The following is a 27,830-nucleotide window of genomic DNA, read 5'->3' on the forward strand; positions in this document are numbered from 1 at the left end:
CCAAATTTTTTAAAGAGAGCACAGAATATTTCTGATGATTTGGTGTTGCTGCAGCTACTTCTTGACGTATTCTTGACGTATATCAGACGTCTTATTGAAAGCCCTGCACAGAACTTTTTTCATCTTCCCACATTTCAAAAAATGTGGGAAGATGGTACACGTTAGATTGTGTACCATCTAACGTTAGGTACACCGGTAGATGTACCTAACGGTACATCTACCGGTTTTAGATGTACCTGACAGGATATTTTTATGTGATAACATTAAACTTTGTAAAAAAAACCCCCCAAAAAACCCATTTAATTCATAAGCAATTTGAATGTCTTCTCTACAGATGAAAATACTGACAGGATAGAGGAGGGCGAGAAAGTGGTGCCAGTAGGCCTCCTGGCAGGAGTCATCATAATGATGATAGTACTGCTAGCAGCTGTTCTCACATCGATCTACATGTACAGTCACCCCACCAGCAGCGCCAGTGTTTTCTTCATGGAGGTCAGTGTGGCTCCTCAAAAATGTTTTTGTCATTAAGCACCAAAATCCTCAAAAAAAATTAAAAAATGTATTTCGACAGCAATGTCTTTTACTTCTTCTTATAAAGTCAAGAATATTCCAGTTTAGTTCTCAAGCATCAAACCACAACATTACTTTATTAATGTTTTTTGTTCAACATCAGGTTTAACAAAAGTGTTTTTATGCATCACTTCCCCTAATGCTATCAAAAAATGCTTTTTAAAAATAATTAATCAAATCACCTCCAACTCAATCAGTTTTTTAACAGCCTACTATCATTTTAAATCCTCCAGAGAGACGTCCAACCCACTGGCCAATCCTGAAGTTCAGACGGGGCTCCGGTCGGCCATCCTATGCTGAAGTGGAAACTCCCGGTCACGACAGAGAAGGTACTGTCATCATCGACCTCAAACAATCTTTTGTCATTTCAGACAGAAGAGAGAGCGAGCAGAGAGAAGGGTTTATAGTTCCTGATCAAAGAGAATGCTTTCTTGCCTCAGAAAGCTCCTGACCAAAGCTGTAAGTCTTTTTGGGCTTCAGGGCAGAGCTGGTTCTATGTGTAACATCTGTTTTGTCTTACAGATAACAGACGAGTTCACTTTAGGAACAAAGAGCAGAAACAAAACACGAAACCTCAGTGAGGATATTTCAACAGTGCATTGGCTTGGTGAGCTGAACTGTCTAATGTAAAAGGAAGAAGCTCTTGGTTTTATCCTGCTATTGCTTTCAGTCCAGAGAGCAGGAGGTGATCCTGCTAAAAGCTCTTCCCTCAAAGATGCCCTTTATTTTCCTTTTGCACCTACTTCACAGAGAGGAATGTCATGTTTGAGTGTCACTTCCTGATCTCAAAAACACAGACAACATTCCTCCCCATGACACCCACCCACCTCTGACGGGCAATGTTCCTTTCAGCCCTGTTTACGTCAGAGTACAGCATTCCCAGATGGCAGCAGGTGTGTGAAGCTTTTCAATTTTATTTTATTTTTTGAGCTTAAAAGACAGAAAACATTTACTGATTACAATGCTGTACAAAATTTACACTATAACATACACAACAGGGGAATAATACTTAAAGATTACATACAATTATTTTAATTTCAAATGTAAGCGTTTTACAGGTTGTATAACATGCTACACTTGCTTTTCTGTTTGTGTAATTTATAATTGTTCGCATACTGTTTATTTCTTGAGTATTACAGTTTTGTTTAGTATCTGCTTCTACGGTTAGCCTTTATTGATTTCACATTATATATATATATGAAGTATCATAAAAGGATATCTGTGAGCAACAGATTTAAAATATAGTTTTTATGGTGCTGAAACAAAGATATTTTACATATCCGTGTGCTTATTTTCTTGATTGTCTTTGTGCTCTTCCTTTCATCGGATAGGTTGGTGTCTAAAGATTTCTCAAAATATTTGACCTGAAAATGCAATTATTTTATCTGCTGTGTATGTATGAAATATAAACATCTATAATTCACTATATTTTTCTTGGTAAGACAGTATGCAGTGATCATGGAATGGGCATACATTTTTGCCCAAAATGTTTAACCATCCCTCTGTCTTAATAGATGGGAGTCATTTAGACTCTGTGTATGGCAGGGTTGCACTGACCCTGTGTGCGTTTTTACAAGGCTTTTTTTGTGTGGTTTCGGAAATTGACGGTCTGATGGTACAGCTTCCCTGCTTCCCCGCTGTCCAATCATGCTAAGACCGCAGGAGGGCTGATAGTTGAATCTTAGGTAAATCTTAACTCTTATGATTTAAACACAGAGACTTAAGAGAAAAATGTGATTTCTTTCATTTTAAACCATTTCCCAGCCAGCTTTTGTTTAAAAATAGTGTTTTTTTACAAAAACAATATGGGTGGAACTCACTTTCTGCACTCAAAATGTCTAAGATTGTTGTGACAGGAAATATTTAATCACAGCAGAATTGTTATTTTTTTGTAAACATGGGGAAAACACACATCAGTGTGCAGCAACAGGTAAGGGAGGGGCAGCACTGCATTATTCTGTGCTCCAAGTAGCTGAAGACAGCCTGGGTCACTCCAACACTTTTTCTGCCATCTAATTAATAGCTGACAAAGCAATCTGTCTTCTGATTGGCCAATTTAATTAGTCACTATTTAATCAGCTTGGGCTAATGTAAGTGGCTCATGCATCTGACTTTTATACAATGATGGCTGCTTTTTGCTTGTGCACACACGGCTCCAAACAAAATCATCAATACATTGTTTTACATCTGTGTAAATCTTACATTCTCAGACAATTTAATGTACAAAGCTTGATGTAAACACAGAATATGTGTCCATAATAGTGTTTCACATTGCTTGAGGAGTTTAAGGCAGCTGGTGTTTGAATGTACTGTATCATTTCAGACTGGTCTGTTGGATGATGGGGTGAAGGCACTGCTGTCAAAGAAGTCATGCAGAGACTGGATGCTTTAGGCTTCCTTGTCTTCTAAAATGAGAAGAGACAAAACAATCTGAATTCAGAGGAACGATGAGACACAAGTTAGTCTAATTTCAGTCAAACAGGACAATCTTGGGCTTCAGATATAAATGTCTCACAAGTACCAAAAACACTGTAGCACTGTTTTTTCCTGCAAATAAAATAAAGGGATTAAATTACATTCTATATTGTGTGCAGATATTTTTAGTGAAACCCAAATCCAGAACCGAAACAATATTTAGAACGATTTTTTATTACTATTTTCCTTGCATAACAGTCAAATTAAATCGATGACTAACAAAGATTAGAATTATTTTAACACTTGCGAAACTTTAACAAAAATGTTGCAAATTGCAAATGCGAGCCAAATTTTTAATCAGTTCAAAGAGTTTGTTCTTGGTTCTCTTTAGACAACATTATTCCAAAGAATACAGTTGTTGGTGTAATTTCTGCACACCAACAATGCTCTGAAGCTTAAAAATACTACGAGTATGGATACAGACATTATGTCACATTATTGTAGTAAAAATTGGAATTTTTTCTGTAACCCTTAAAGTTTGAGTGATATTTTTCACTCATGAGTCATATACACCACCTAGTTATTCATTTTGGTTAAGACTACCCACATCATCAGTGAACTGAAATAATGTAAATTACAATGTGATGAATTCACTAAGATTGAATGCAAATACAAAGTTACCTCTCACTGGTGGTGCAGGTAGTCTTCTTCTCAGATGTCTTGAAGAGTCCAGAGTAACAGACTGCAACAACATACATGAGCATAAAACGGTTTTAGCGCCCCTCTCTGGTATTTGCACTGTTCTGTGTTCTGACAACAACAACCTTTTCTGTGGCCGCCCTGGTCTTCGTGAAGCGACTCTGGGTGTCCACATTGAGGCCGGCACTCTTCAGAGCAGCGATTCTTGCAGAAATGTCAGATATCTAAATCATAAACAAGCAAAATGACTGCTGATGCAGATGCGTTGAGCCACTTTAAAATGTATATTTACATAAATGTCCTATAATCTACGTGGATGTAGGATACATGCCAAGCATTCCTTCGTTTATTTTTGTGAAGCTCACCTGCAGCTCGGACTGCTGAACCTTGGCGGCGGCTGCTGCCACCTGCTCCTCCAGGAAAGACAGCTCCAGATCGGATGTGGAGCTGCAGATTTCCCTGGCGCACTCCTCCAGGTCGCTCAGCTCTGCCTCCAGGCTGTACACAGAACCAGCTGCCACATAAACCTGCACCAAAACCAAGCCACAGAAATCCCAATTTATGACTTTCATATTTTCAAAATTACTCAGACACCTTATAACTTTACTGTTTCATTGGTTTGACAAAATGTTAGTCAAGTAATTGTGGATAAAGACAAATATTTTATATTTAGTTCACATTTTACACATCACTTTTCAGTATTGAGCTTCATTCAGACTTAATTCAAAGAACTGTACAACAAATAAAAAAAAAATTGCTGCATGTTTCTCTCGAGGTACATTTTTATTTTTGAATCCTATGAAAACCTCACTGTATATGTTCACAGTAGGTTCTATATTTTGAATGATCTTATATTTATAATGTAATTATTATTTTTAGATGTATCACTTTTCTTTCAAGTGAGTGTAATTATTATTATTAAATTTTAATTTACCAAGAAGTTCTAAGGTTTGACTTCATAGTTTTCACTTGGTTAGTAATGAAGAAAGATAAACCAGGTAAATCCTTTTATTTTCTTCTAAATTTTTATTTTAGTGGATAATATCTGACATTTTTGCCCAATTTATATCTGTCCTTTTCATTGTTGGCCTTAAATAAACAGATATTTAAGCTCCCGATTCACCACAATAATTAATTTTAGCTAAAACTTGTGAGTTGAATCAATATTTGTGACTACCAGGTTACGCTGCGGACTGCTATAGAAGTGGGAAGTATAAAAATATGATATGGGGTAAAACTATGAGCTGGACTTTACATTTTCCTCTAGTTTCCAGAACTGTTGGTCCAGCTTCTTGGGGTCTGCGTTTGGGGGCAGTGAGATTGTAGAGGCTCGGGTTTCGTCTTGTCCCTCCACTCCCTGGAGCAGCTCCTCAGTCGCATTCAGCACCTTCAGCACCTCAGTGGTGATGCTGCGTAAAGATGCTGCAGAGTATCGCTACGGGAGCAAAAACCAAGACAAGTTATTTCAACTCATAAATGTAGGAGAAACAGTCTAAATTTTACAACTGAAGAAAATACTCAACAGATGATTTTTTTCCCCGTTTTCTCCAGGGTTGCACCAAATAATCAATGGTTAAAACTAAAGCCGAAGAAACCACTGAGATGTTGAATGCTACCTAAATCAAAATAGTATTTTATTAAACATCATAGCACATATCAATACTTTTTCAACGTTCAAAGTGAATTCACACAGAAATCCCTTTCTTAGTAAAGATTACTGCTAATTTCTGAATTAAAATTCTATAGTCCGAATAAAATACTAACTCAGTCATAATTTTTTATTATTTCTCTCTTGCATGGTGCAATGTCAGTTTTGCTCTTTATAAAACAGTGGTTGCTCACAGCAAGAAGGCAAAACATTTTTGCCAGATTACAATTGTCCAAAATTGGCATAGAAAGGTTAAAGTTGTATCAAAGGTTATAAGTAATTAAAATGCTAATTCTGATTTGTGCAACTTTACTTCTCTCGAATGCATTCATCATGCTAGTGTTTGGAGAGTCAAAAATTTATCTGTTGTGAGAAAGTGTGAAATATGCGACTGTTTAAACATAATCTTTGCTAAATATAAATTAATTCACAATGATTTTGGGCCTCTAATCTTTGCAGTAGATAACAAATCGGTAATACTTCACAAGAAGGTCAAATCTCTATTGATTTGCAACAAAAACACAAACAAAAATTTTGAACCTATTATAATAAACAAACCTTGATTTGTGCAAGACGGTGGCAAGGAGGAATAAAAAGCTTCAAGTTACAATAAGCTAAAAGGTTTTTATCGAAAATAAGAAATACATATTTTAGAGGAAAGTGAATATTCTACCTTTATAATACGTTCAGATTTTAATATCCTACGGGTTCGGGTTATACTTAAACAACTCTCTCACCTGCTCCAGCACAGATGACCTTAGCTCTATAGTTTTGAAAAGCTCCATGTCACTACCCTACAGTTAAGGTAAAGCAAAGGCACAGACATGATAAGACAGAACATAAAGAGGGAAGAAGAGAAAGAAGTTAGTTGAATTGAAAAGAAAGTGTGAGGTTATTAGTAAGCATATAAAACCTCTGCTGAGCGTCATTCAAATTACTGTAAAATAATTCTGGCTTATTTTAAACCAGAGGAACAGCAGTAAGAGCAACTCGGTCATCAATTCAAATTCTGGATGGATCAGCTGGTGAGATGCTGCGATGAAAGTTAAAGATCTTTTATTAAACATATTAAGTAGAAGTTAATTAAATGTTTTCCTCACTAGAGGAAAATAGAAAAAATCAGACATTCAACTGATTGATTCATTTTCTCCTAAGCCTGCAACTGACATTAAAACCTTTATAAACAAAGAGAATATTGCAAAATTTCTGCATCGTAAAATGTATTATTTTATTTGTTAAAGCTGCTTTTATAGAGAAGAAAATGCTTGAAACAGCTTTTGTACTCACTTTGTGAATCTCCTCTGGGGAGAGGAACTCCCCTAGATGAGTGCAGGAGCTGCACTGTTCCATGTTTTCAGTTTTCTGCTCATCCTTGACTTGTCCGTCTCCATCTTTCTGCTCACAGTTTGTTTTATCTCTGTGCATCTCAGCTGCTTCCGACTTGGCTGTGTTTCTTCTTCGTCCATCCTGGTTCTCACTTTTCTCTTCACTTTTTGGACTTGTCAGTTTGGTTTGACTTATTTGGAGCTCTGTGATGGTTGTCGTATCCCTACGGTTTTCTTCATAAATATTTCCATCTCTACCTGTACTGTTTCCTTTCTGTTTTTTGTCAGATATCTCCCCGTTGGTTTCCTCACTAATGCATATTGTTATCACTGACTCTGATCGCTCATGTGTTTCCTCTGCGGCATCCTTCCTCTCGCTCAATCCGGTCTCTCCCTCGACGTCGTCGCTCTCCTGTTTTCTCTGTTCGGTTTGTCCAGCTTTGTCCATCATTTCTCCCTGCATGTCCTCCAGAGTCATCATCAGCATGCTGCTGATTATTCTGTCAAATTCTGCTTCGTCTTCGTCACTCTTTGAGTCTGTCTCGAACTTTCTCTCACTCTGTTTGTTTCCTTTTAGAAACTCTTGTTCAACCTTTTCATCTGTCCCCTTTGAAGGTGACTCTGTCTCTTCTTCAGCTTTTGCTTCCTGTAGCAACTCTGTCTTCATTTCTGCTTTCAATGTGATCTCTTTCCTTTCAGATGGCTCTTTAAAGAGTTCCATGTATTTGTCATATAATTGCCTCATTCCCATTGTTCCTTCCTCTGCTACTCGCTTGTCTTTCTGTACGCCGGTTGCATCATCTTCAACCTTTCTCTGACACTTTCCTCTCTCACCCCTCTCTTGCTCCCTTTCTCCAGTTTCATCTGTCAAATTAAACATCTCCATGTTTATGTCTCCAATTGATTCCTCTCCCTTCCACAGCTCCCTCATATCCCTGCTGCCCCCATTTTCCTCCAGCTCCTGTTTTCCTTCATTATTTCCCAGTCTGTCCAGCTCATCCTCGGTAGAGGAAAACTGGGAGGCGCTGACTAAACTGGCCAAATCCCGCAGCTGAGTCCTTCCCGGCTGCACACTCCACAGCTCCTTCTCATTCGCCCCGTCCTCTCCTCTTCCGGCCTTATCCAGCTCGTCCTCAGTGGAAGAGTACTGGCTGGCGTTGACTTCGTTAGCTAATCTGCATAATCTAACAGCCAGATCTTCATCTTTTCCAACCTCATGCTCCATGTTCTCCATTTCGAGGCCCATTCTGTCCAGCTCGTCCTCAGTGGATGAGAACTGAGTTGCTCTGACTTGTTTTTTCAGCTGACAGAGCCTGTAGGTTAGTCTCTCTATCTGCACCTGCTCTTCATCCCCTTTATCCATGTCTGCATCCATGTCCCATTCCCCCTCGCTTTGTCCCACTCCATCTGACTCATCTTCAGTCGAGGACAAGTACGTAAGGTTGGCTTGGGAAACAAGACTGCATAATCTGTGTTGCAACCCATCATCTTTTTCTTTCTCTTCACCTGTTCTTTCACCTTCCTCCAAGTTAACGTCAGTCTCAGACCCACTTCTTTGTCTCCTTTCTCCCTGCTGTCCATCATTATTTTCATATTTCTCTTCATCTCGTTCTTCTTCTCGGGGGCAAAATTCATAAACTGTGCCTGGGCATGGATTCAGTTTTGAAGTGAAGTCGTTGACGGTGTGATTGACAGCATCACTGCTGGGGTCAAAGGGCTCAGGTGTTGTGGCTGCAGAGGTGTGGGGAGTTGCAGCATCAGAGGGTTGTGAATAAAATGGTTCCTTATTGTTTAAATCCTGAAAATGTGTAAGGTTCAAAAGTTAAAAACACAATTTAAAAATAGTAGATTTTGTTATGTTACAGCCACAAACTTCTACAGATTTTACTGGAATTTTATATGATAGACCAACACAAAGTAGAGCAACCAACTACTGTAAGTGCTTTAAGCGTTTCCATAACTTTATCTGATCTGTTCCTTGGTTCTCATGATGCTGTTTTTCACTAATGGTCTCTAACAAACCTTTCATAATTTCATGACATTTAAAGATGATTGGCTTCACTGGACTTTATTTAGTACAATCAAAGTAAAGGAGGATTAACACAAATGCAAGCCATACATTTCCTGTTTTTTTGTAGTTTTTTTTTTTTTGTAAAAGCTCATATACTTTGTGTTGGTTGATGACATTAAATTCCAGTGAATACAAGGAGGTGTGTACCAGGAATGCATGATACTAGAAAGTCCTGATCTTGCCTTTAAGTCTTTTTAAGTTTGTCCCTGCAGATTGTGGTTTCCTCATTTATTTAACAGAGAAAATACCACACTCCAACATATTTTAATAATTCTTAACTCTTGTGTAATCTCAAGATATGCGACTATTTGTTGTTGTTTTTGATGAGATGAGTCAAACTAAATTAGTGAAATAATCTTATGGGATCATTTTGCAGCTTAAGTGATTAGTCGTCTCATTTGTTTAGCGTTGAGCTTCTTTTCCTTCTTACCGATGGTGGAGAAGACGCTGCTGGCTCTTTTTTACTCCTCCTCTTTTTCCTTGATTTCCTGATTTTTCCCTCCTCTTGCTCATCAGGCAGCTTGAGCTCATCCTTCTCCCTCTCTGCTTCTTTAAAGTTAAAGTCTACATCGATGATGCTGGTTCTCCGGGATGAAGGTTTCCTGAACTCCGCAGGCATCTTCCGCTTTAGGAGGGCTATCAGAGGCTTGCTGTGCTTCAAGTTCCCCTCAGAGTCTGAAAATGGATCATCTTTGTTCCCCTGGCGGCCTGTTAGAGTCATGATGTTGTCACCAAATTCATCCTGGTTCGTCATCTTCTTGTGGATCTCCTGCAGAGCAGCACCCCAGCTGCTGTCTGGCTCTGATTTGCTTTCACTGTCAGAGCCCAGGCCTTCATAGGCAGAGACCACTCCGGACTCCCTCTCCAAGGCACTGTAGACCAGACTCTTCCTCTTAGTGAGGAGGCCAGGCCGGGACAGCTGGGTGGTCTGCAGGGCGATCCAGTTCCCATCCGGGCTCTTTAGCACTGAAGACATACATTTGCATTGAGACAAGCAAGAAACATGCAAGACAAATAGAGACACATCCACCCAGCATTATTCATGTGAAGATGCAATATTAAGTCAGACTCAAATTAAGAAGATGTTTCAGCTGTTCTTAGGCTGTAAATATGTAAATATTCTTCTGTCAGGAAATCTTTGCAACTTTTTAGGTACAAATAATGTTTTTGTTTTTACAAAGAAAAAATTATAATTAAAGTTAACAGTTCATGACTGCTATATCTACAGAGTACAAAGTTTGAGGATGGATGGATGGATGGATCTTTTAAACAACAATATACAGAATATATTCTGAAAACATAAAATCTGTTTTCCTTTTCATTAGTTTTACACCTGACAAGTATTTACACTAAACATTAAATTATTATTTTAATCTTTTAAAAGTTTGATATCCTCAATAGAGTCAAAAAAAAATGAACTGTTGCTGCATTTCAACGCTGTTTGCTTGTATAAGTCGCCTCTTACCAGAGTTGTCAAGTCGATCCACACTCTTCCATGCTGTCATGGCCGACGCACCGCCGTCTTTCTTCAAGGCCTTGGGGACGTCTGGTTTTAGAGCTGGTTGGTTGTTATCCAACAGCGTGAGGGCTGAATGTGATCTCTGAGAAGAGATAGACGACACTGAAAAACACAGTTCTGTTTGTCTTTCTCTTTTGTTGTAACTTGTTAATTTAGAGGAGCTTATTTCACCAGCAGAGGTCAGTGTGAGTTAACAGACCCACAAGTGCTAATTGTAGAGAAATACACTTTTTTTTCTTTTAGTTAGTAAACTGACACCCAGCATACTTAGAAAAATATGGATAATCAGGAACCCAGATATGTCCATTTTGATATTTGTGACTTAGTTAGCAAAGACACTAAAATCATATTCAATAAATTAGATTATTATTTATTTTAGTAGCCCAATTTAGTAAGTGAAGCACTTTATGTATACATATTATTTACACAAAGACAGATGTTTTGCATCCTTTATTTCTGTTAATTATGATTATTCTTCTCCTTGCAATAAATAAAAATACGACAGCTAAGATCAGAATATTATATTCGACTAAAAGCAAAGCTTAATGAAAATTATTTTTCAAAACCTGTTTAACGGTTAGTATTTTTTAAGGGTCTTTTTAATCTGACTACCCTTGCTGGAACAGACACCTAATTTATCAATTTAACAAGTTTAGAGTTGGGTTTCGTTAGAAAATAATAAAAACTTTATTTTTTTGCATCTGTTTAGTTGAAAAAAAGAAGTAAAACACAGATCAACCAAGACTTTAGAAGTATCATGAGTTTTCTTCTCCACTTTAACAACAGAGGAATAGTAGCTGCACTTGCCATATTGTGTAGGTACCTATGACTGCTATGTACATCCTGCACTTCAGGCCCTTAAGATAACTAACAATATACAGTATCTAGTATAGAAATACACTAAAGAATAATGTTAGATTAATTTCCACAACACAAGTTCTTTACCCAGAGATCTACTTGTTGTTTCAGGGATCCAGAGGGCTGATCGCAGGCAGAATGACGATGATGAGGGTCAGTGTTTTGTTCAGAAACCCAGCCATGGGCATATTCTGCCCTCATCTCAGCCAAAGCATTTTTCCTGCTAATGATCTTACACAAAAAGAAAACAAGATTAGCTGTTAGCAAACAGCTCTGACTGCAGGAGGAACAGCAAATGAGTTGTGCATTTTCATCAAGTTAATGGGGTAAAAATGTGACCTTTCTGTGCTGCTTTTTATTTAAGTTTTCATAAGCTTACTAGACAGAGGATAAATAAACTTTTTTAGATGCTATAAACCATCTGATTCAAGCTCCTTTTACTTTTTGCACAATGGTTTGGGCCAGTTCCTCGACGAGCTCTCCTCTGTGCTCCCGTAAATAAAGTGCTTCATTCTGGCTCTCCTGAGAAAACACAGACATCATAAAGAAAGCTTTAGAGCCCAACATTAGCATAAAGAAAGCTGGTTACCTCCCTAAATTTATAAGCTGAACATATTTTCTGTGCTGAACTCAGAAGCTTTGGGATTCCAACACAGATTAGATGAGGGACGCTTAACAAGAGACGCGCTTAAGGATTAAACCTAGAGATAGTCTGAACAATGTAATACAATAAGTACTTATAAGAAGATTAAATGTTGACATATTTTCAAAACATTCTACAATGACCAGTGTGAGGTGTTATCTAGTCAAAATTCATCAGTCTGACACATTCAGCTCCTGTATCCTGTTTTCCATCAAAGAGTCATTAAAATGAGTTTTAGGTTCAAAAACTGCATTAAACTTTCTTTGACTGTTCTTATCACATAAAATCCCAATAACACTCATCAAAATTTGTGGTTGAATTCTGACAAAATTTGAAAGCTTTTACATAGGATGGATACTTTTGAAAGGTACTGTGTCATTTTGGATGCCTTGTTAAGAGTAGTCTTCTAAAATGAAGTAAAAGCAACTCTTATGGCACAAATTCTGATACTGTTAGTACTGTAGTTTTACATTTAGCAGTCTAAATCCTGATTGTTTCAGTTAACTTGATCCAAACCGACTCCAACAGCAAGCAGATGCAATGTCAGATTAAATTATGACACTAATGTGCATTACATAGTGATATTTTTGAAAACACAGACATCATATGAAACGGTCCTAAATATTTAACGTAAAACAATTACGTTAAATATTTAGGACCGTTTTTAAGATTCTATCCTAAAACAGATCATACAGGAGAAAATGTGAATAACCTGAGTCGAGGTGCCAAACTCAGCCTTAGAAATGGCTTCGTCTATGGCCTCCTCTGCAACCCGCAGGGCCACACTGAGCGTCTCTGCCACGCTGTGCTCTGAACACAAACACAGAAGCACGAGCCTTCAAACATGAATGAAACAAAAGCCGCCAACAGCTTATATCTCTATTAGGTATGTGTAAAACGTATCCAGTGCATGTCAACTTCATATTCACTTCCTCATTCCTGGGGCTGTGAAAACAGAGGCATAGCCATCAGGTAACGACAACATTTCATTTATGTTTGCAGGCACTCCTCCTGTTAGTGCAGTGAACTAGCAGAGTGGGTGAAAGTGAGGACAAGGCAGAAGAATATACAGAGCAACACATCTGTTTGTGATGCTGCACAGATTCTAAGACAAAGCATCAGAACCATTTCATTTCTGTGTTATTTCCTTGCTGTAATAAAGACGAAAGCCTTTCCAAAACTTGAAGCTTGAAGCACAGCCACGCCGCCCCAAAAGAAACATAACTCTGTTATATACTGTTAGACTAAACAGCTGATATAACACTTCTTAATTAAATGCTCAATTGTTCAAACTTGTACTCCTTACTGTGTAAGATGAAGTCTACCTTAACTAATAAAGTTAGTTATTCTGATTGTACTGATTTATTCTTTGAAAAATACAAACTGCTGATAACTGTAAAAGCTAATTTTCTGATTTTTCACACCAACTATAACACATTGAACAACTGAAAGTGGAAAGAAAACTAATCAAACATCTGTCTATGTCATTCTGACTTTTCTGTTGCTATTAAAAGAAATCTTGATTTTCTCATTGAGTCAAATAGAAACATTTTAGTCCATCTTCTTTCTCAATAGAACACGATAAACACGATAGAAATGCCCTTTGTCTTGTCCAACCATGCCATTTCTTCATGAATGCAGCTGTAAATGAAAATCAACTGCATAGCTTTAACCAATTATTTCTAAAATCAGCCCTATGCTATCAACAAGCATGAGTCGAGATTTATCAAATTATTTTGGCTTCAAACCTTCAGTTTGCCTGTAGAAAGTTGAGTCGCTCCCACAGACACTGCCCTCATTGCAGATGCTCTCATCGCAGGCGCTGCCGTCTGCAGACACACACAGATGTTGATAGTCAAGTGTGTGAAAAGACAGACTGCAGGCAGGGATTTAACCTGAAACCACATCACACTAAACCTTTAAATAAGATTAAGGATTAAAGACATAAAAATGGATAAATCCTGGTTTTCATTCATGTCATTCAGATAGCATGACATATCACAGGTTATAATAACATGTTTGTCCACATGTGTCTGAACGTGTGTATCCCAGGTTACATTCCTCATCACTGACTGTGTGAGTTGTTCATTGCATTTTCACGTTTTGTCACATAACAACCACACACTTCACTGTATTTTATTGAGGTTTTATGTTATGCACAATTTTAATGTAAGAAGAAAGTCACTATTGAAACACAGTCAGAAGGAGTCCTGTGGAAAACGTTCCCTGGTCAGATGAGATCAAAATTTAACTGATATCCACACTAACTCACAGTGTGTTTGAAAGCTAACGCAATACATCACCCAGAACAAACCAGTTCCAAAACTCTTGGCAAGAAATGAAAACTGATGTTCCGGGTTACTGTTCAGTCAGTCTGATTGAGCTGGAAAAGAGCAAACATGTCTGTTTCAATAAAGCTGGTAAAAACAAACCCCAAACGAAAAGCCAATCAATTTTCATGTTAAGATAGTGAAATGAAAAATAAATAAATAAATAAAAACATGTAATTGTATTACCATCTTATTACCACTATGACATGCGATCTCAATAAAATATGATGTTTGGAGTTGTAGTATGACAAATTGAAGTAAAAAAACAACAAAAACATTTAAGTCCCTCAGCTTTCCTACTTTAATGTTTTACTTTACAGTTACAGGCAAGTTTCTTATGTTTACACAAACTTTAAAAAACAAAACAACAAATAATATAATAAGGAAAATCACTTCAACTGAACTGTAAATGGTTGCAGTAGAGAATTATTTGATAACAGAGTTAATTCACAATTTCGTATTTCCTTTTCTGAGCTCTTTTTCACGTCATGCAAATATTCCTGCAACAATGCAACCGTTTGTGGTTACATAAGTGCATTAGATGGGCCTCGTGTGAGGTATTACAGGAAGACTTGAGCTGTCTGCAGCAGACTCCTGTCTGAAAGTACAGTGCGGCAGACAGAGTCCCTTCCAATCATTTTAAAACAGCAAATCCGACAAAGTAATGTTAAGTTTTAATGTTTTAGGAAAATTACAAAATCTTAACCAAAGTTCCTACTTCCTGCTCCATAATCTCTCTTCTATGGAATCAAGTAAAACGAAGGATTTATATTTGTATTTTAGTTGTGCAAGCAGGTTTTTGTTTATTAAGTTGTGTAATTTAAAGATTATGACCTCATTCGGTCCCAGAACACAGAGTTAGAGCAGACCTATGAGCAAAGCAGCAGCTGAAAGTGACTGCAACCCCAAAACAGTTTATGCAACCGAAGTCTGTTTTTTTCAGGTTCTGTTTTAAAATGCCAGCCACATATACTGTGGCCCTAGTGAAGATTTATTAAAAAGGCTTAAACTAAATGTACCTTTTGTTGCAGTAGCATAAGCTCAGTAATAAATTAAATGTATGTGTACTGGGAAAGCTTATTGTTGGGCTAATGTTTTTGAAAAATAAAACGTTTCCTAAAAGTTGCATTTCCTTTGAAACATATAAATGATACATGATTTTATTTTGTGGGAACATGCTGTTTAACTTGAGTCAATCTATGATAAAATGTTAATAAAGAAGTACAACATGTAGTGAAATGTAAATTGCATTTTCTTACAGTGTATGCTGTATTTGCTTACAGTGTATGCTGTATTTGCGAGGCTGCTTTGCTGTCGTTTTCAGAGGAAGATGTCTGTAGGCAGCCCTGATTCAGTGAGTTTAGTTTTCTGGAGAAACATGTCATTGTTACAAATGTTACACAAGACTCAGGATTGCTCAGTTTCTAAAGGTCAACTTGACCGTTGCTGATGCCGTTCATCCAGCTCCGATTGTTCTTATGCAAAGCACCGGGAGCATCAATCTACTTCTTTCTGAGTCATAATATGCTGCTCATATTTTACAGGGGAGGAAACTGTTTTCAGCACAGGTCAGTAATAAATAAATGAAAATGCATGACCCCGTGTGTTACAGAGCATGGGCTGCAAACGGCAGAGGAGGGGTGGCGTGATGTCAGCCCACATCGGTCATCCTCCCACAGGATCCACAGCTCTGCATCGTGTGCTGCCAGCGACCTCTCCTCCACAAAAACACACATAATGCTCTACATTCCTCTGCTAGTTCAATCAGATCAGAGTCTGGGGGCCTAATGGAGCTGAGATGTGCTACGGCTTTGCCCCTGACTAGATCTACATGCTGGAACAGATGCTGTTAGAGGAAACAGTGTAGAGTATAATAAATTTCTTTTCAGCATGGCTGCCTCCTGCAAAGCTCCTCAATCAGCCACAGCTGGTTTTGACTGAAAACATTTCCCTGGAGGTTGACTGAATTTGTTTCATTACATAAGAAACCAAAGCCCCTTTTCATCACCGTCACTGGTGGGACAAAATAGGCATAAACACCCAGCAAGTGAAACGATAACGCTTTATTAGATGGCATTAAAACGTGAAGAATAAAAAAAAAATCTGTATGCAATGGAAGCAAATAAAGAAGAAATAATTGTAAAGTCAAATCTTTAATTTTTTTTCCAATGGCTCCACCATAAAATTTAATTGACCTTCACATTTCCATCAAGAAATATGTTTTATGACTCTTCACTCACTCAGCTTATCAACATCTAATATTCAGCTCTTGATTGTTTGAAATATGCTTCACTTTTATCACTTTTAGCCTGGTTTAAAATTAATACAATAAGATGTTTATTTAATGCTCATTTCAAGATTTTATTTGTATTTTATTTGTAACCTAAATAAGTTACTCCATTCTGCTGAGATGCACAAATCAGAAGCAAATAACAATTACTAAAACAGCAGAAACCATCTAATCGCCACAGAAGACTGATCCTTAACCTAAATTTGGAGTTTAAAGATTGTCAGCATTTCCAAAATCAGAATGTTTTCTTTCTTTCACCTAATCTTAAACACCTTAGTTACTGAAACACTGCGTCTTCTTCCCTTACGCACAAAGTCAACAATGGAAAGTGTTGCTGTTCGTATAATCTGGTGGCTAAGAGTGGTGCATTCACTGACAGAAAAATAAATCTGAATTTTGAGTTTACAAAATGCTCAGTTCTCCTCTCATTATTATTTTTGGAGAAACATTTGGTAAAGTCCCTGTTGCTCTATGTTGTCACTCATTTTTTACTCATATTGGAGTAAAGAAATACACCTCATAGATTATTAACTGTACAAATTAAACACTACATAATTATATATTTTTTTTATTAGAAATAACATTAATTTAATTAATGAAACATAGGGCAGATCAAACTGAAATTTATCCAGTTTTGTTATATCTTTTTTTAAATACATTTTTAATATATAATTTTGGATAAGTTGCAGCAACTGCACATATTTTTATTTCTTGTTTTACTCTTTTGTTAATGTGATTGTCCGAGCCTGTTAGCTTTTAATGAAACCTCTTTTCTGATTTGGATGGAAGTTGATGTCACTGGTATATAATTTTTGTTTAAAGTTAAAAACAAAACTTAAAACTAAACTTGTAGTTCTTCAAGCACCCTGTAAATTGTGCCGGATTAGAAATAAATCAGAGCAATGTAACATTTTTAGAGATGAAATGAAATGACTGACATGTGGTAAAATCCAAATATAGCTGAAACTTATAACAGAAATTATTTTTTGTAAAAAAAGAAAAAAGGTAAATTCCATCTGTGATCCGTTAATGTGTCTTAATTTGGACTCATGCTTATATTCAGACCATTTTGAAGTCAGATTTTAGGCAAAATGTTAAAAGAGCTGAAAGCAAAAATTTTAATCCTAATTTCTATTTTTCTTAACTGTATATAAAGCAAATTAAAAGCTATATAAGCTCCCATAGATGATAATACAAGGTCTCATTCTCCTGAGAGTAAAGCTTATAGATAGTTTAGAACCTGCAGAAAATATGTGAAAAGGTTTCTATTCAGTGAATAAACTTACCAGTAAGCTCGAAAAGAGCGCTGTGCTCAGCCAGGTGTTTCCTATAGAGGGTCTTCAACACTTTCGCACTGCCAAACCTTTTAAAGCGTTTCTTCACATTTGTGTAGAACCATTCTAGTGACTGCGTCTTCAGCAACCTTAAAGACAAACAACAATTTAATGTTCAACAGCTGCAAGTCATATACTTTTCTTTATCAGGCTTTCTGTCCAAAAAAGGACAATCAATGTGCATATATACAAACAAATTAAGAAATTTTTAATTGAGAAGTATGTATCTACACACGCTTTATTGTTCTAATGTTATTTTCTGTCTGATCAGCCATTTGGACGTAAAGTGATAATGCAGTAAACGGTATATCTCGTCAATGGAAATACTTTGCATTGTTGTAACAGATGCATTACTTACTGAAAGTACTAATTTACCAAAAAGAATTGTTTGTTTATTCTACCTAAATTTGTTATTTTCTATTGATGTTATTTCATTTTACAGATTTTGTTATTTTATTCTATAAAATGCCTTTCAAATTTTATGTTCTTGTCTTTTTGATCACATTTCTTTGCAAATGAAATCAGATGTTTTTTATCAAACAAGTACTCAATCCATTTAGTATTGAGTATCCTTTTTACCAAATACTTTTACTGTGTTTAAATGTGAGTGAAGACATATTGACCGAATGCTACTCTTACCTGAGTATATTTTATGGCTACTCTGGCCTCTTGTGACCATTCCTGACATTTATTACACCCCACAAAAAACAAAGAACAATCACCAGACGCTGTTTGCTAAACATTTCATTACCATATTTTAAAAAAGGGAAAGTCTGTAGACTCTTGTGATTATTGGGTAACAACTTTACCCTGTGTTCGCGTTCAGTTTGTTTTCAGATGCAACCCTTTTGGAAATTTTGCTGACATACGTCATTTTAGACCTAAATCATCCCTGATAACTTTTGACATCACTGTCATGACCTCATATCTAATTCAACCTCCTTGTGTAACACACACACACACTGACCTTACCTGCTCTTTTGGCAGGCGGAGCAGAGCCAGGCTTTGTCCCGCTTGCTGTAGACCCGGCAGGCCTTGCAGACGTTGTAGCGGCAATCGCGGCACTGGCGCTTGGGGTTGAGAAGGAAGGTGAACGGGGAGCAGCAGCGGATGCAGCAGCGCTGGTTGAAGCAAGCTTGCCGCGACAACAAGAGGCAGCGACTGCCCTCCTCATCCAGCTCCTGCTTCAGTTCACTGTGGGGAGGAGGGGATGGAGGAGAGGTAGAGAGAGAGGATGGTTACAGGCAGAAAGAGAGAGGAAAAAAGCTATATAGTTGGGTACATAGACGTTTGCGTGTGTGAGTGCAGGATGAGTTTGTTTTGGTGGATAAGACACTAATGGAGTGATTATACACTTAACCCCAAACTGACCCTCGGTTTTTAAACAACTGAAATGAAACAGATCAAATAAATGCCAGTCTGTTCGGTAAACAGTATGAGTTTTTTCTTTACATAAGTGACGATTAAGTCAGCTTTTAGTGTGAGTCACATGCTAGCGAAAAAGAAAATAAGGATGAGTATTTGAGTTTTCCACCAGCTCATTAGTCATCATTTTTAAAAGCTGTATGTGAATTTTAAACAGTGTGCTAAGATGAAATGTTGTTTCTGTATAAATGCCTCATAGATGCCAGACTCCAAACATTTAGCATTCACTCTCACAACACAATTACAAAAACAGTAGAATAGGAATATTTAAAAAAAAAAAATTATTAATGTCCACATATTATGTAAGTAGTGTGGTTGCATTAAATACAAATACTTTAGTGTGTTTAGTGGATAGAACAACAAAAAGAAGCACAGAGCTGTGAAATAAAAGGGAATTGATACAATTTTTTTCTTCTTTTTACCAATGAAAGTATGGAAACGTGACATGTAAATATTCAACCCCCTTTTCTTTGATACCCTGAAATAAATGAAAGACAAAACTCTTCAACTATCGGTAACTTAAAAACTATTTAACATTTTTTTTACTTTAAGTATATAAACTATGTGCATTATAACCACTTTCTGTGATCAAGTACTAAAGATTTGCAATGTGAAAAAAAATATGCATTCACTATATGATTTTGACAGTTCTTTATTCCAGCAAAGAGGTAGAAATATTAAACAAAAATGTTCAAACAGCAGCAAAGGTATCCAACCAAGACTTTGAGCTCATGGAATAATTAACAAGATGAGCATGAGAGATAATTGCAGACAGCAACAAACTGGTGCAAGTCACACCAGAGGGAAGGGTGGCAAACAAATTAGAACAGCAGGAGCACCGACCATGACTGAATCATGTACAGTTGATTACAGCTGAATACTGATGAACTCTGACAAGATGAGGGGGGAATAAAAAAACAACAAGTCAATGTGTTGATTATAGCTAGCTTTTTAAAATTTAAACTCATTAAACTTTACAATTTTTGAAAAATCTATTTCTTGTTTTTAAAAGAAATGTTTGTCAGGAGTTTAAGAGAAAACAGATAGAACAGTTGAAGCTCAAAAAAGATGGTTATAAAGAGGACTTTCTGTTCTTTGTTACTACAAGTAGGGAACTACTGGAATCAGGGATCAGGGATCTTTACAAAGCAATGCAACCCTCTTATAATCAAGAAAATAAATTCCTGTAGCATAAACTTATAACCCCATAACACTATAAAATTTTAATGGTGTCCTCAGACGCCTGGCTCTCACAGGAACGGTTGCAGCAGCCTGTCCATTACTGAAGCCTAATACTTGATAAAAATAACCCTCAGACATCACGCTCTCAGGCACACTCAGGCAAGGACGACGGAGATGTTTGCAGCGATACAGAGAAGTAACAAGCATGGGGAGCGATGAAGGAAATCGCAATACAGAAAGCAGCAACAATCACACATCTGAATGGTAAATTATAAACAGAACATGCTGTAAAGCTCTGTTTTCACACGCTAACATCAAACAGATTTTCAAGTGTATAGGATGTAGGAAAACAGGCAAGAGACATGACATATCCCAACCATAATAGTCATTTAACAAATCTGTTTTCATGAGTGAACACAGAGGAAAAAGTGAGTCTGAGTTTACTTTTTTTTTTTATAGATTTGCTTGCTGAGGACAAGAGTTTTATAGTTTTAAATGCTTTGTGTTATGAAAAAAGCCCCCTGCTTTGCCGCTTATAAGCAACAGGGGGCAGAGTCGAGCAGCTGTACTCACTCCATAACTGTCTATGGTGATAATTAATTTATATCAAAAACAATGTTGTATCAAATATGTGTTTATCTATTTTCTATCAATGAGCTTTACTCTGAGGAAAAAGTTAGTATTAAACGACTTCTCAGTGAGAAGACCAAAGTATTGAAAGATCTCCTGTTTACAATTTACAAAGTAAAGTCTGAAAAAGTGACAAAATTACAAACAACATAATTTACAAATAAGCACATTTCACAATAAAATAAAGTTGTGTCAATTACTTAAAGCAGTTAAGCAACTCAACGATCAGCATGTCTGATCATGGCTGGTAATAACAACAAGATTATTTGTTGAACTACTTTGTTGCAAGTAGTTCAACAAATAATGACTTTGTCTCAGCATGTGGAGTCTTTGGGTACAAAATATCTCAAATATAAGTCTTGTACTTGTACAATTGTACAAGTATGGCATTATAATGGCAAAAAACTATTTAAGCAAACAGTTGGACATGGCAGACAGTAAACTAAGAGACGTCAACTGAACCCATGGAAAGGATTATAATTATTTGTATAAAGGGATTCAAAACAGCCTGTGCCAGACAGTGTTGCCTGCATCTAAATCCCGCTGCAAACAGAGCAAATAAAGGTTTTTAAAGGATAACATATATGCAATGCAGTCAAAAAAAGTCAATGCATGAGGAACAAAACATCTGAAGGAATAAATATGTTAAAAATAACTGGGAAAACTTAAAGGATTGCCTTGAAACCACTGTCTGTACAAGAGTAACTGCAGGTTTGAGATATTGTAACTCCTGTAAATAATTTGTATCATAAGAGGTCAGTTAACATTATTTTGATTTGATCAGGAATCAAAAACTGACATATTTCATACACAATTAGTCCAAACAGTGATCACATCCAAAGAAGTGAATTATGTGTTACACAGAAAGGTCAACAACGAATCTGAAACTCTATGTTCAGATATTAAAAAATATTAAAATACTAAACATAAGGAGTATGTATTTTTTGTAAAGAAAATGAACGAGAACAAAAAAGAAATTTTACAAATGTTATTTTATGAAAGCTACAAAAAGCTAACACATTTATTATTACAAAACTGGGCTAATATAGAAAAGCCTCAGTATTACTCAGTGAAGAATCGTTTGGGTCCTATAAGAACCGTCACTTCAAAGGGAGCCAAGCCAGAAGAAACAAATCTTTGGAAAAGTACTGGACCTCCCATCACAGATGAGGTTAAACATATACAAGAACCAGAAACATATCTTTATTTATTTGTGTCTTCACAAAATCACCAATAAAATCTACCAGTATAAAACACCCAGACTCTGAAGGCCTTTGCTAAACATTTGCTGCAGTTGCATAAAACCTAAATCTTTTGTATAATTGTTTCTAACTTGTGAGACAGGAGTTCATGTAAAGAGCCTGTATTGTATAAAGATCAAATGTTTTCTGTTGAGCCAAAACAAACAATAATTTTTTAAAGCTATAAAGGAAAATTGCATTGAAGGCCTTTGGCTGTTGAAATGTGACGGAAATAACAACCATTAGGCTTATCTTATTTTTCCACTGGCTTTTAATTGGACTACCTCTTTGAGCACAATGTTGTGTTATCAAAATGAACTACATATAACAGTAACAAGAATGTTTGTATAATTGTCAAAGTCTATGCTTTGTTTCACAGAACAAACTATTTTCCACTATGGTAAAAATGATGTTTAATCCCTGCAAAATACAGCTGAATTTTGTGAGTAAAATTTAGTTTTTTTTGTCTCTATGGTTACTTTGAGGAAACGGCTCTGGATACAACAGGAAGGTCTTTCACTTCCTGTCCCTGCTTTTAGAACACAGCATGGAACAAAAACAAAGCGAAGGAAAGCTCCACCAAAGTCTGTAAGGCTTTGAATGCAAACTGATCTGCAGCTCAAACGTTTGTTTAATATGTTTTCCCTTTATTTGGAAGCTGAAAGTTCAAAATTTCTCTGAATGTAACAACATTTTTTGAGTTGTTTAGGTAATAAAGAAAATGCTGATGAAAGACTCATGACACCACAAATCAGCATCAACAACTAGTACTTCTTTTTGGCACCATTCTAAGTAAATTACTATAAGATCATTTGTACAATTGACAATAACTTTCTTTCACATACTTTTTGGTTGCGAAAATAAAATTAAACACCAAAATTAGAATGTCCAAAGTCAGTTTTGAAGTCCACACTTAAAAAAACAGTAAGAACTCTACGTGTATAAAACATTGACAAAACTCAGGAATAAAATATTTATCTGCAAGCCAATGCTCAAAAGGTTCTGTGGTAAAACTTTTAAATGCCTTCTTGCTTCAAAATACCTGGAGTTAGAGAATCTCTCCTATTCAAACTCATACAATGGATATTATAAATTATTTTGGCTTCTATTGCAAATAGTGTCATTATGGTACTATATAAGCTAATATCTGATTGGCAAATCCAGAGGTATTAAACCTCAGAGCGATCATTAGATGTTGCTGATGGTCTTTTTCCGTGAAACATGTTTCTGCAAATCCCAATGTTTGGCCCAGATCCGAGTTTTGACTTTCAAGACAAACTGAATGAAGCACAAACTTCACACTCACAGGATGCATACGTCTCTCCTTGACCACAAACTAAAAATATTCAATCAAAATGTAAGAAAGAAACCTGAGAATGTTTAGGTTTAACATGACACTGACATGATCTATTGTGTTGGACTGAAACTCATTGCATAAATAACTTTATCGATCTTAGGATGGTTCAAAAGTGAAAACCTACTAATGAGTGCAGAAACATAGACTTGCCACTCCACGTTCTGACACAATCAATACTGAGACGAGGACTGACCTGAGTCGTTCCTCTTCCTTCTTGCGCAGCCTCATATCTCTTTGCACCACCTGAAGCACATGCTCCGCCTCGTTGTCTGTAAGGCCCGTCAGATCCAGTTTCCGACCCATCTTCAGCAGCCACTGTTTTTAAAGCTACACTTTCCCGAACAACCCTTCAGCTAGTTGTTTTCATCTGAAAGAAAAGAAAATATTTAAGTCAGCAGTACAAAATAAAGAAGCAGTAAAATATATGAGCAAGTTTTTTGTTACACGTCATTATAAATGCCATAAACCAGTTGTGCTGAGCAACTAAATTACATCTGAAAACGTTCTGAGGAGAATTCTGAAATACCTGTAGCTACACATTTACTCCCCTAAAAAATTTATACTGAATGCTTACAGAAAATAAAGAGAAGCAAGTAAAAGGAGTATTTTAAGCCTGTAAGCTTCTGAAATAAAAGAATAAAAGAGACAGAAAAGCACCTAGAGCTAAATACTGAGGTATTCTGGGAAGGAAAACTGCTAGATACTCAAAGAGGTGAGACTGGGCTTTCAGCAGAGTAACAACTCTATAAAGCCAGTTCAATTTTTAAATTTATCAGGTTGTTGGAGACATATTCTAAAAGACTTGCAGAAGAAGTTATTTTTTGTACAGAAATGTCATTTTATGTTACAGCAATGTTATGATGAATCCAGAAAAGATCACAGGTAAAGAAGCTACTTGTTGACAGAGTCCAGGAACCAAGCATATTTAAGGAAAGTTGAGTTGTAGGAGAAACTGTTGCAGAAGCAACGATACATTTGACAAGACATGAGAAAGTAGGAAAACTTGTTCAAGAGTTTCGGGGAAATTTGCAAGGTATGACTTTTATCTAGAGAACCACAACATGCTGATGTATTCAAGACATGGGCTGTAACTGTCACATCCCTTACGCAAATCAAAAATCAGACATTCCAAGTCACACTGAAGCTGGAAATCATGCAAAAAAAAAAAAAAATCAATTACTTATTCTTTAGATTACTACTGTGCTATTCCATAAACTAACACTTGTAGAGTAAATATACTTTTTTTTGTTTATTTCTAGGTTTTACATGATATTCTAATAATTGAGTAAAAAATATTACAAGTTTTTCTCCACTGGAATTGAAAAAAATATATTTGGCACCCAAGAAAAAAAAGAAATTATTGATGTCATCAAACACCTACTCAGAAGTCCTTATAGACTTTGTTCAAATGAAGACAGGTGTACATACCAAAACAAAGAGTCCTGAGGACTTTTTGATAATATGGCGAAGGCAGAATGCATCAGAGTATTTTAAAAAAATTTTTATCTAAGAAATACTTACAGGTTTCTTTATCAAGTCCCTTCACGGCAGCACAGGATACAAGAAAGCGATCAGTCATCCATATCTGTGAGCTAACTCCAAACCTTAATGGTCATTTATGAAGACCGTCATAAGTATTAGCTTGTATGTATTAAGTAAAAAGTTGAACCAAAGTGTGGGTCGGCGGGTGAGATGCTGCAGGACCGATTACAGCAGCCACCGGTTTTTCTACGAGAGGAAAATCTGGATAAATCCAGATTAGTTTCCACTTCCAGTATTTCTCTACTCGCAGAGGGGGCTATTGATGTGGGCTTTATTACGCCACTTTGTGAGAAGAGAAAATAGAGAACCGCACAAAACAGAAGAGCTGAACAAATTCTTTTTCAAGTAATTTGTCAGAAATTGACATTTCAGTGAGAAACACGTTAGACTAGTTTTGGGGTATAGATTTTTTTTTCTTACTATAATTATCACTGTATTGCATTTTAAACATCAACTTGGCCTTTTCTGTTTTAATGTTTACATAATTTTATGACATGGATGAAAGAGAGACTCACCCAAGCCAACTAATTAAAATTGAAAATGTCCTTAAACAGCGGATATGGATGCAGAACGATGAAATAAAGACAACTAGTGAACAATTGAAGAACTGCGTCTTTAATCCTATTTAATAAAAAGTCTGGTTTTGAAATCACAGAGTTCTTGTCAGAGAAAGGCCTGTTTGTTTAGATTAGTAGTTGATAAGGTTTCCGTCTGTTTTCTATTTGTTTTTTGTCATATAGGATTAGGTCTTTGAATTATTTCCTTCATTGGAAATGTCCTGCAAAAAGCAGCGGATGTGAAAGACATAAGAGCAGGTTGGTTAGATGAGGACATCTGGTGGACAGTTGAAGAGCTGCAGGTCCAAAAAATCGCAGTACATAAAGTGTACTATTACAAAACCACAGTAAATGCTGGTTTTAAAATTAGAGTTCTTGACAGCAATTATATTTGCTGAGATTAGAAGCTGATTAAGTTTTCCCCTGTTTTTTGTTTAGATTAAATTTGTTTTCGTTCCTAAAAAATATTCGGCAGATGAGAACGAATACCTAGAAAAAGAAGGAGCAGGTGGAAAATTGAGGACATCTAGTGGAGAATTAAAGAACTTTAGACTGATCCAATAAAATTGGAAAATCCAAAAATAAAAATCGGATGAATGAAGGACTTCCTGGTCTAAAACTTCTCTGTGAATTAAATCTGCTAGGATATAAAGCAATGTTGGATAAAGACATCGCCAGAGAGAGAAAGAAGCACAATTACTTGATCTACCCACAACATATGTATTTAGTTTTTAATATAAATCTCTACAATTTAACTTTCTGTTTATTAAATAATATCAAGGAGAAAGCTTTGTGGTTTATTGCTTGCCAGAAGATGTGTTATCCTAAGGAAATTTGTAGTGTGTGTGCTTTGATATGAAAAATATAAGAACTGTTTGCTTTTTTTCATTGCAAAGTTCTTTATTTAACAAAATAGATTAAAAGAATTGTGAAGGAATCTCAAATCACAGTTTATCCAATTTTTCCTGGTTTTTATTTTTCTTTGGAATATTTAAAAAGATAAACTAGGATCACTGTGAGGCTGTAAGTACACATGTATATTTTATTATAAACTTTACTCGGCTACCTAAAGTCAACATTTTTGTTATAACTTTCAACTTAAAATTACATAATATGAATCTATTAATTTATGAGTACAGCAGTTAAATATTAAAAATGGACTGCTGATGCTGGTCTTTCAAAAATTCTCAATAAATATCTCAGTTTTTCCAGTCAGGAGCCTATATTACTGTCCTTATCTAAACTACAGAAGACAATAATTAATATACATGTAGGTTCATGTCTGTTTCACAAGACAAGAATCCAGATTACTTTCCTCATAAAAACAGAAGAAGGCAATAATTAACACATCATAATGATGTTGGTTATGGAGCCCATGAAACCTATCTAGGCAAACTGGAAAACTAAATATTTTTTAATTTAAATTGTGGTCCTCAATGCACACTGCTTTCTTTTAATCATATCCACAGAAACAAATCCACACAGGCAGGATAGGTGGAAAAAAATAACCAATAAAAAGAAAGATAATTACTGGGAGCAGAGAAGATATGATTTTAATTTCAAATTTGGCAGAGATAGTGACAGATTGTGGTTCTCATGAATTTGCGATTCTTGGTAATAATCCTCAAGGTCAGATTATCTTTTTCTTCTTCTTTTACTCAGACATGTTGAAGCAAAGATGCAATTGTATGAGAGTTTGCCAAGGTACCATGTATGAACACCACAGCAAAAACAAAAAGGAGAGAAAACACGGGCAAATTCAGTCCATATCTCTCAGTTTTATCAATTTACCACACCACTTATTTATTTAATGGCAATTTTCAGTCAAACACCTTTTGCAGCATTTTGTTCAATAATGAGCATTATTGAGTCATTTTGTCACCAAATGGTAATCAATGTGTTATGTACAATCAATAAATCTATCCTAAATTGTTTCAAGGAAGCATAATGGGTCCCCTTCAGTTGTTTTAGTGTTTTTATGGAGCTTCCATATTTAAAAGTTCAATCCTTTTCTTCCAGGGTTAACAGAGCAAATCAGTTACCGAAAGTCAAAGCCTAAAGTGGTTCCAGTTGTCAGATGGGGAGTTTGGAGTTTCAGATCCAGGAAAGAGAAAGTGAAGTCACAATTATTTTACCACATAGTTTAGAGCTGACAAAGAGCAGATTGTGTTTCCTGGCTCTTTTGATATCACAC

At 36.2% G+C, this 27,830-nt stretch overlaps 1 protein-coding gene across 2 annotated transcripts; it reads right to left on the reverse strand.

The window, feature by feature from the left end:
* Positions 1-1,466: 1,466 nt before the first annotated feature.
* On the reverse strand, positions 1,467-25,288 carry myripa (myosin VIIA and Rab interacting protein a). Of its 2 annotated transcripts, XM_028021687.1 has the most exons (17): positions 25,059-25,288; positions 23,731-23,904; positions 18,675-18,896; positions 17,655-17,791; positions 13,497-13,577; positions 12,461-12,558; positions 11,547-11,627; positions 11,193-11,336; positions 10,194-10,329; positions 9,159-9,694; positions 6,620-8,455; positions 6,070-6,126; positions 4,940-5,119; positions 4,050-4,211; positions 3,810-3,908; positions 3,667-3,727; positions 1,467-2,975 (listed from the first exon to the last, which is right to left on the reverse strand). In XM_028021687.1, exons 2-17 carry the CDS (start codon positions 23,838-23,840, stop codon positions 2,959-2,961), a joined length of 3,957 nt encoding a protein of 1,318 aa, XP_027877488.1. In that variant the 5' UTR covers positions 23,841-23,904; positions 25,059-25,288; the 3' UTR covers positions 1,467-2,958. The 2 variants fall into 2 exon arrangements, with proteins under 2 accessions (XP_027877488.1, XP_027877489.1); XM_028021688.1 differs by lacking the exon at positions 6,070-6,126 and having other exon boundaries at positions 25,059-25,287.
* Positions 25,289-27,830: the final 2,542 nt, after the last annotated feature.

The sequence above is a fragment of the Xiphophorus couchianus genome, chromosome 6, assembly GCF_001444195.1.
Source record: "Xiphophorus couchianus chromosome 6, X_couchianus-1.0, whole genome shotgun sequence".
In the NCBI taxonomy this organism is placed as follows: domain Eukaryota; kingdom Metazoa; phylum Chordata; class Actinopteri; order Cyprinodontiformes; family Poeciliidae; genus Xiphophorus; species Xiphophorus couchianus.

Coding starts and splice junctions, on each gene's coding strand:
- myripa (XM_028021687.1), bottom strand. CDS start 23,840: ATGGGTCGGAAACTGGATCTGACGGGCCTTACAGACAACGAGGCGGAG. Junction 9,695..10,193: donor GGATCGACTTGACAACTCTG/GTAAGAGGCGAC, acceptor GTATGTCTTCAG/TGCTAAAGAGCCCGGATGGG. Junction 4,212..4,939: donor TCTGGAAACTAGAGGAAAAT/GTAAAGTCCAGC, acceptor GTTTTGGTGCAG/GTTTATGTGGCAGCTGGTTC.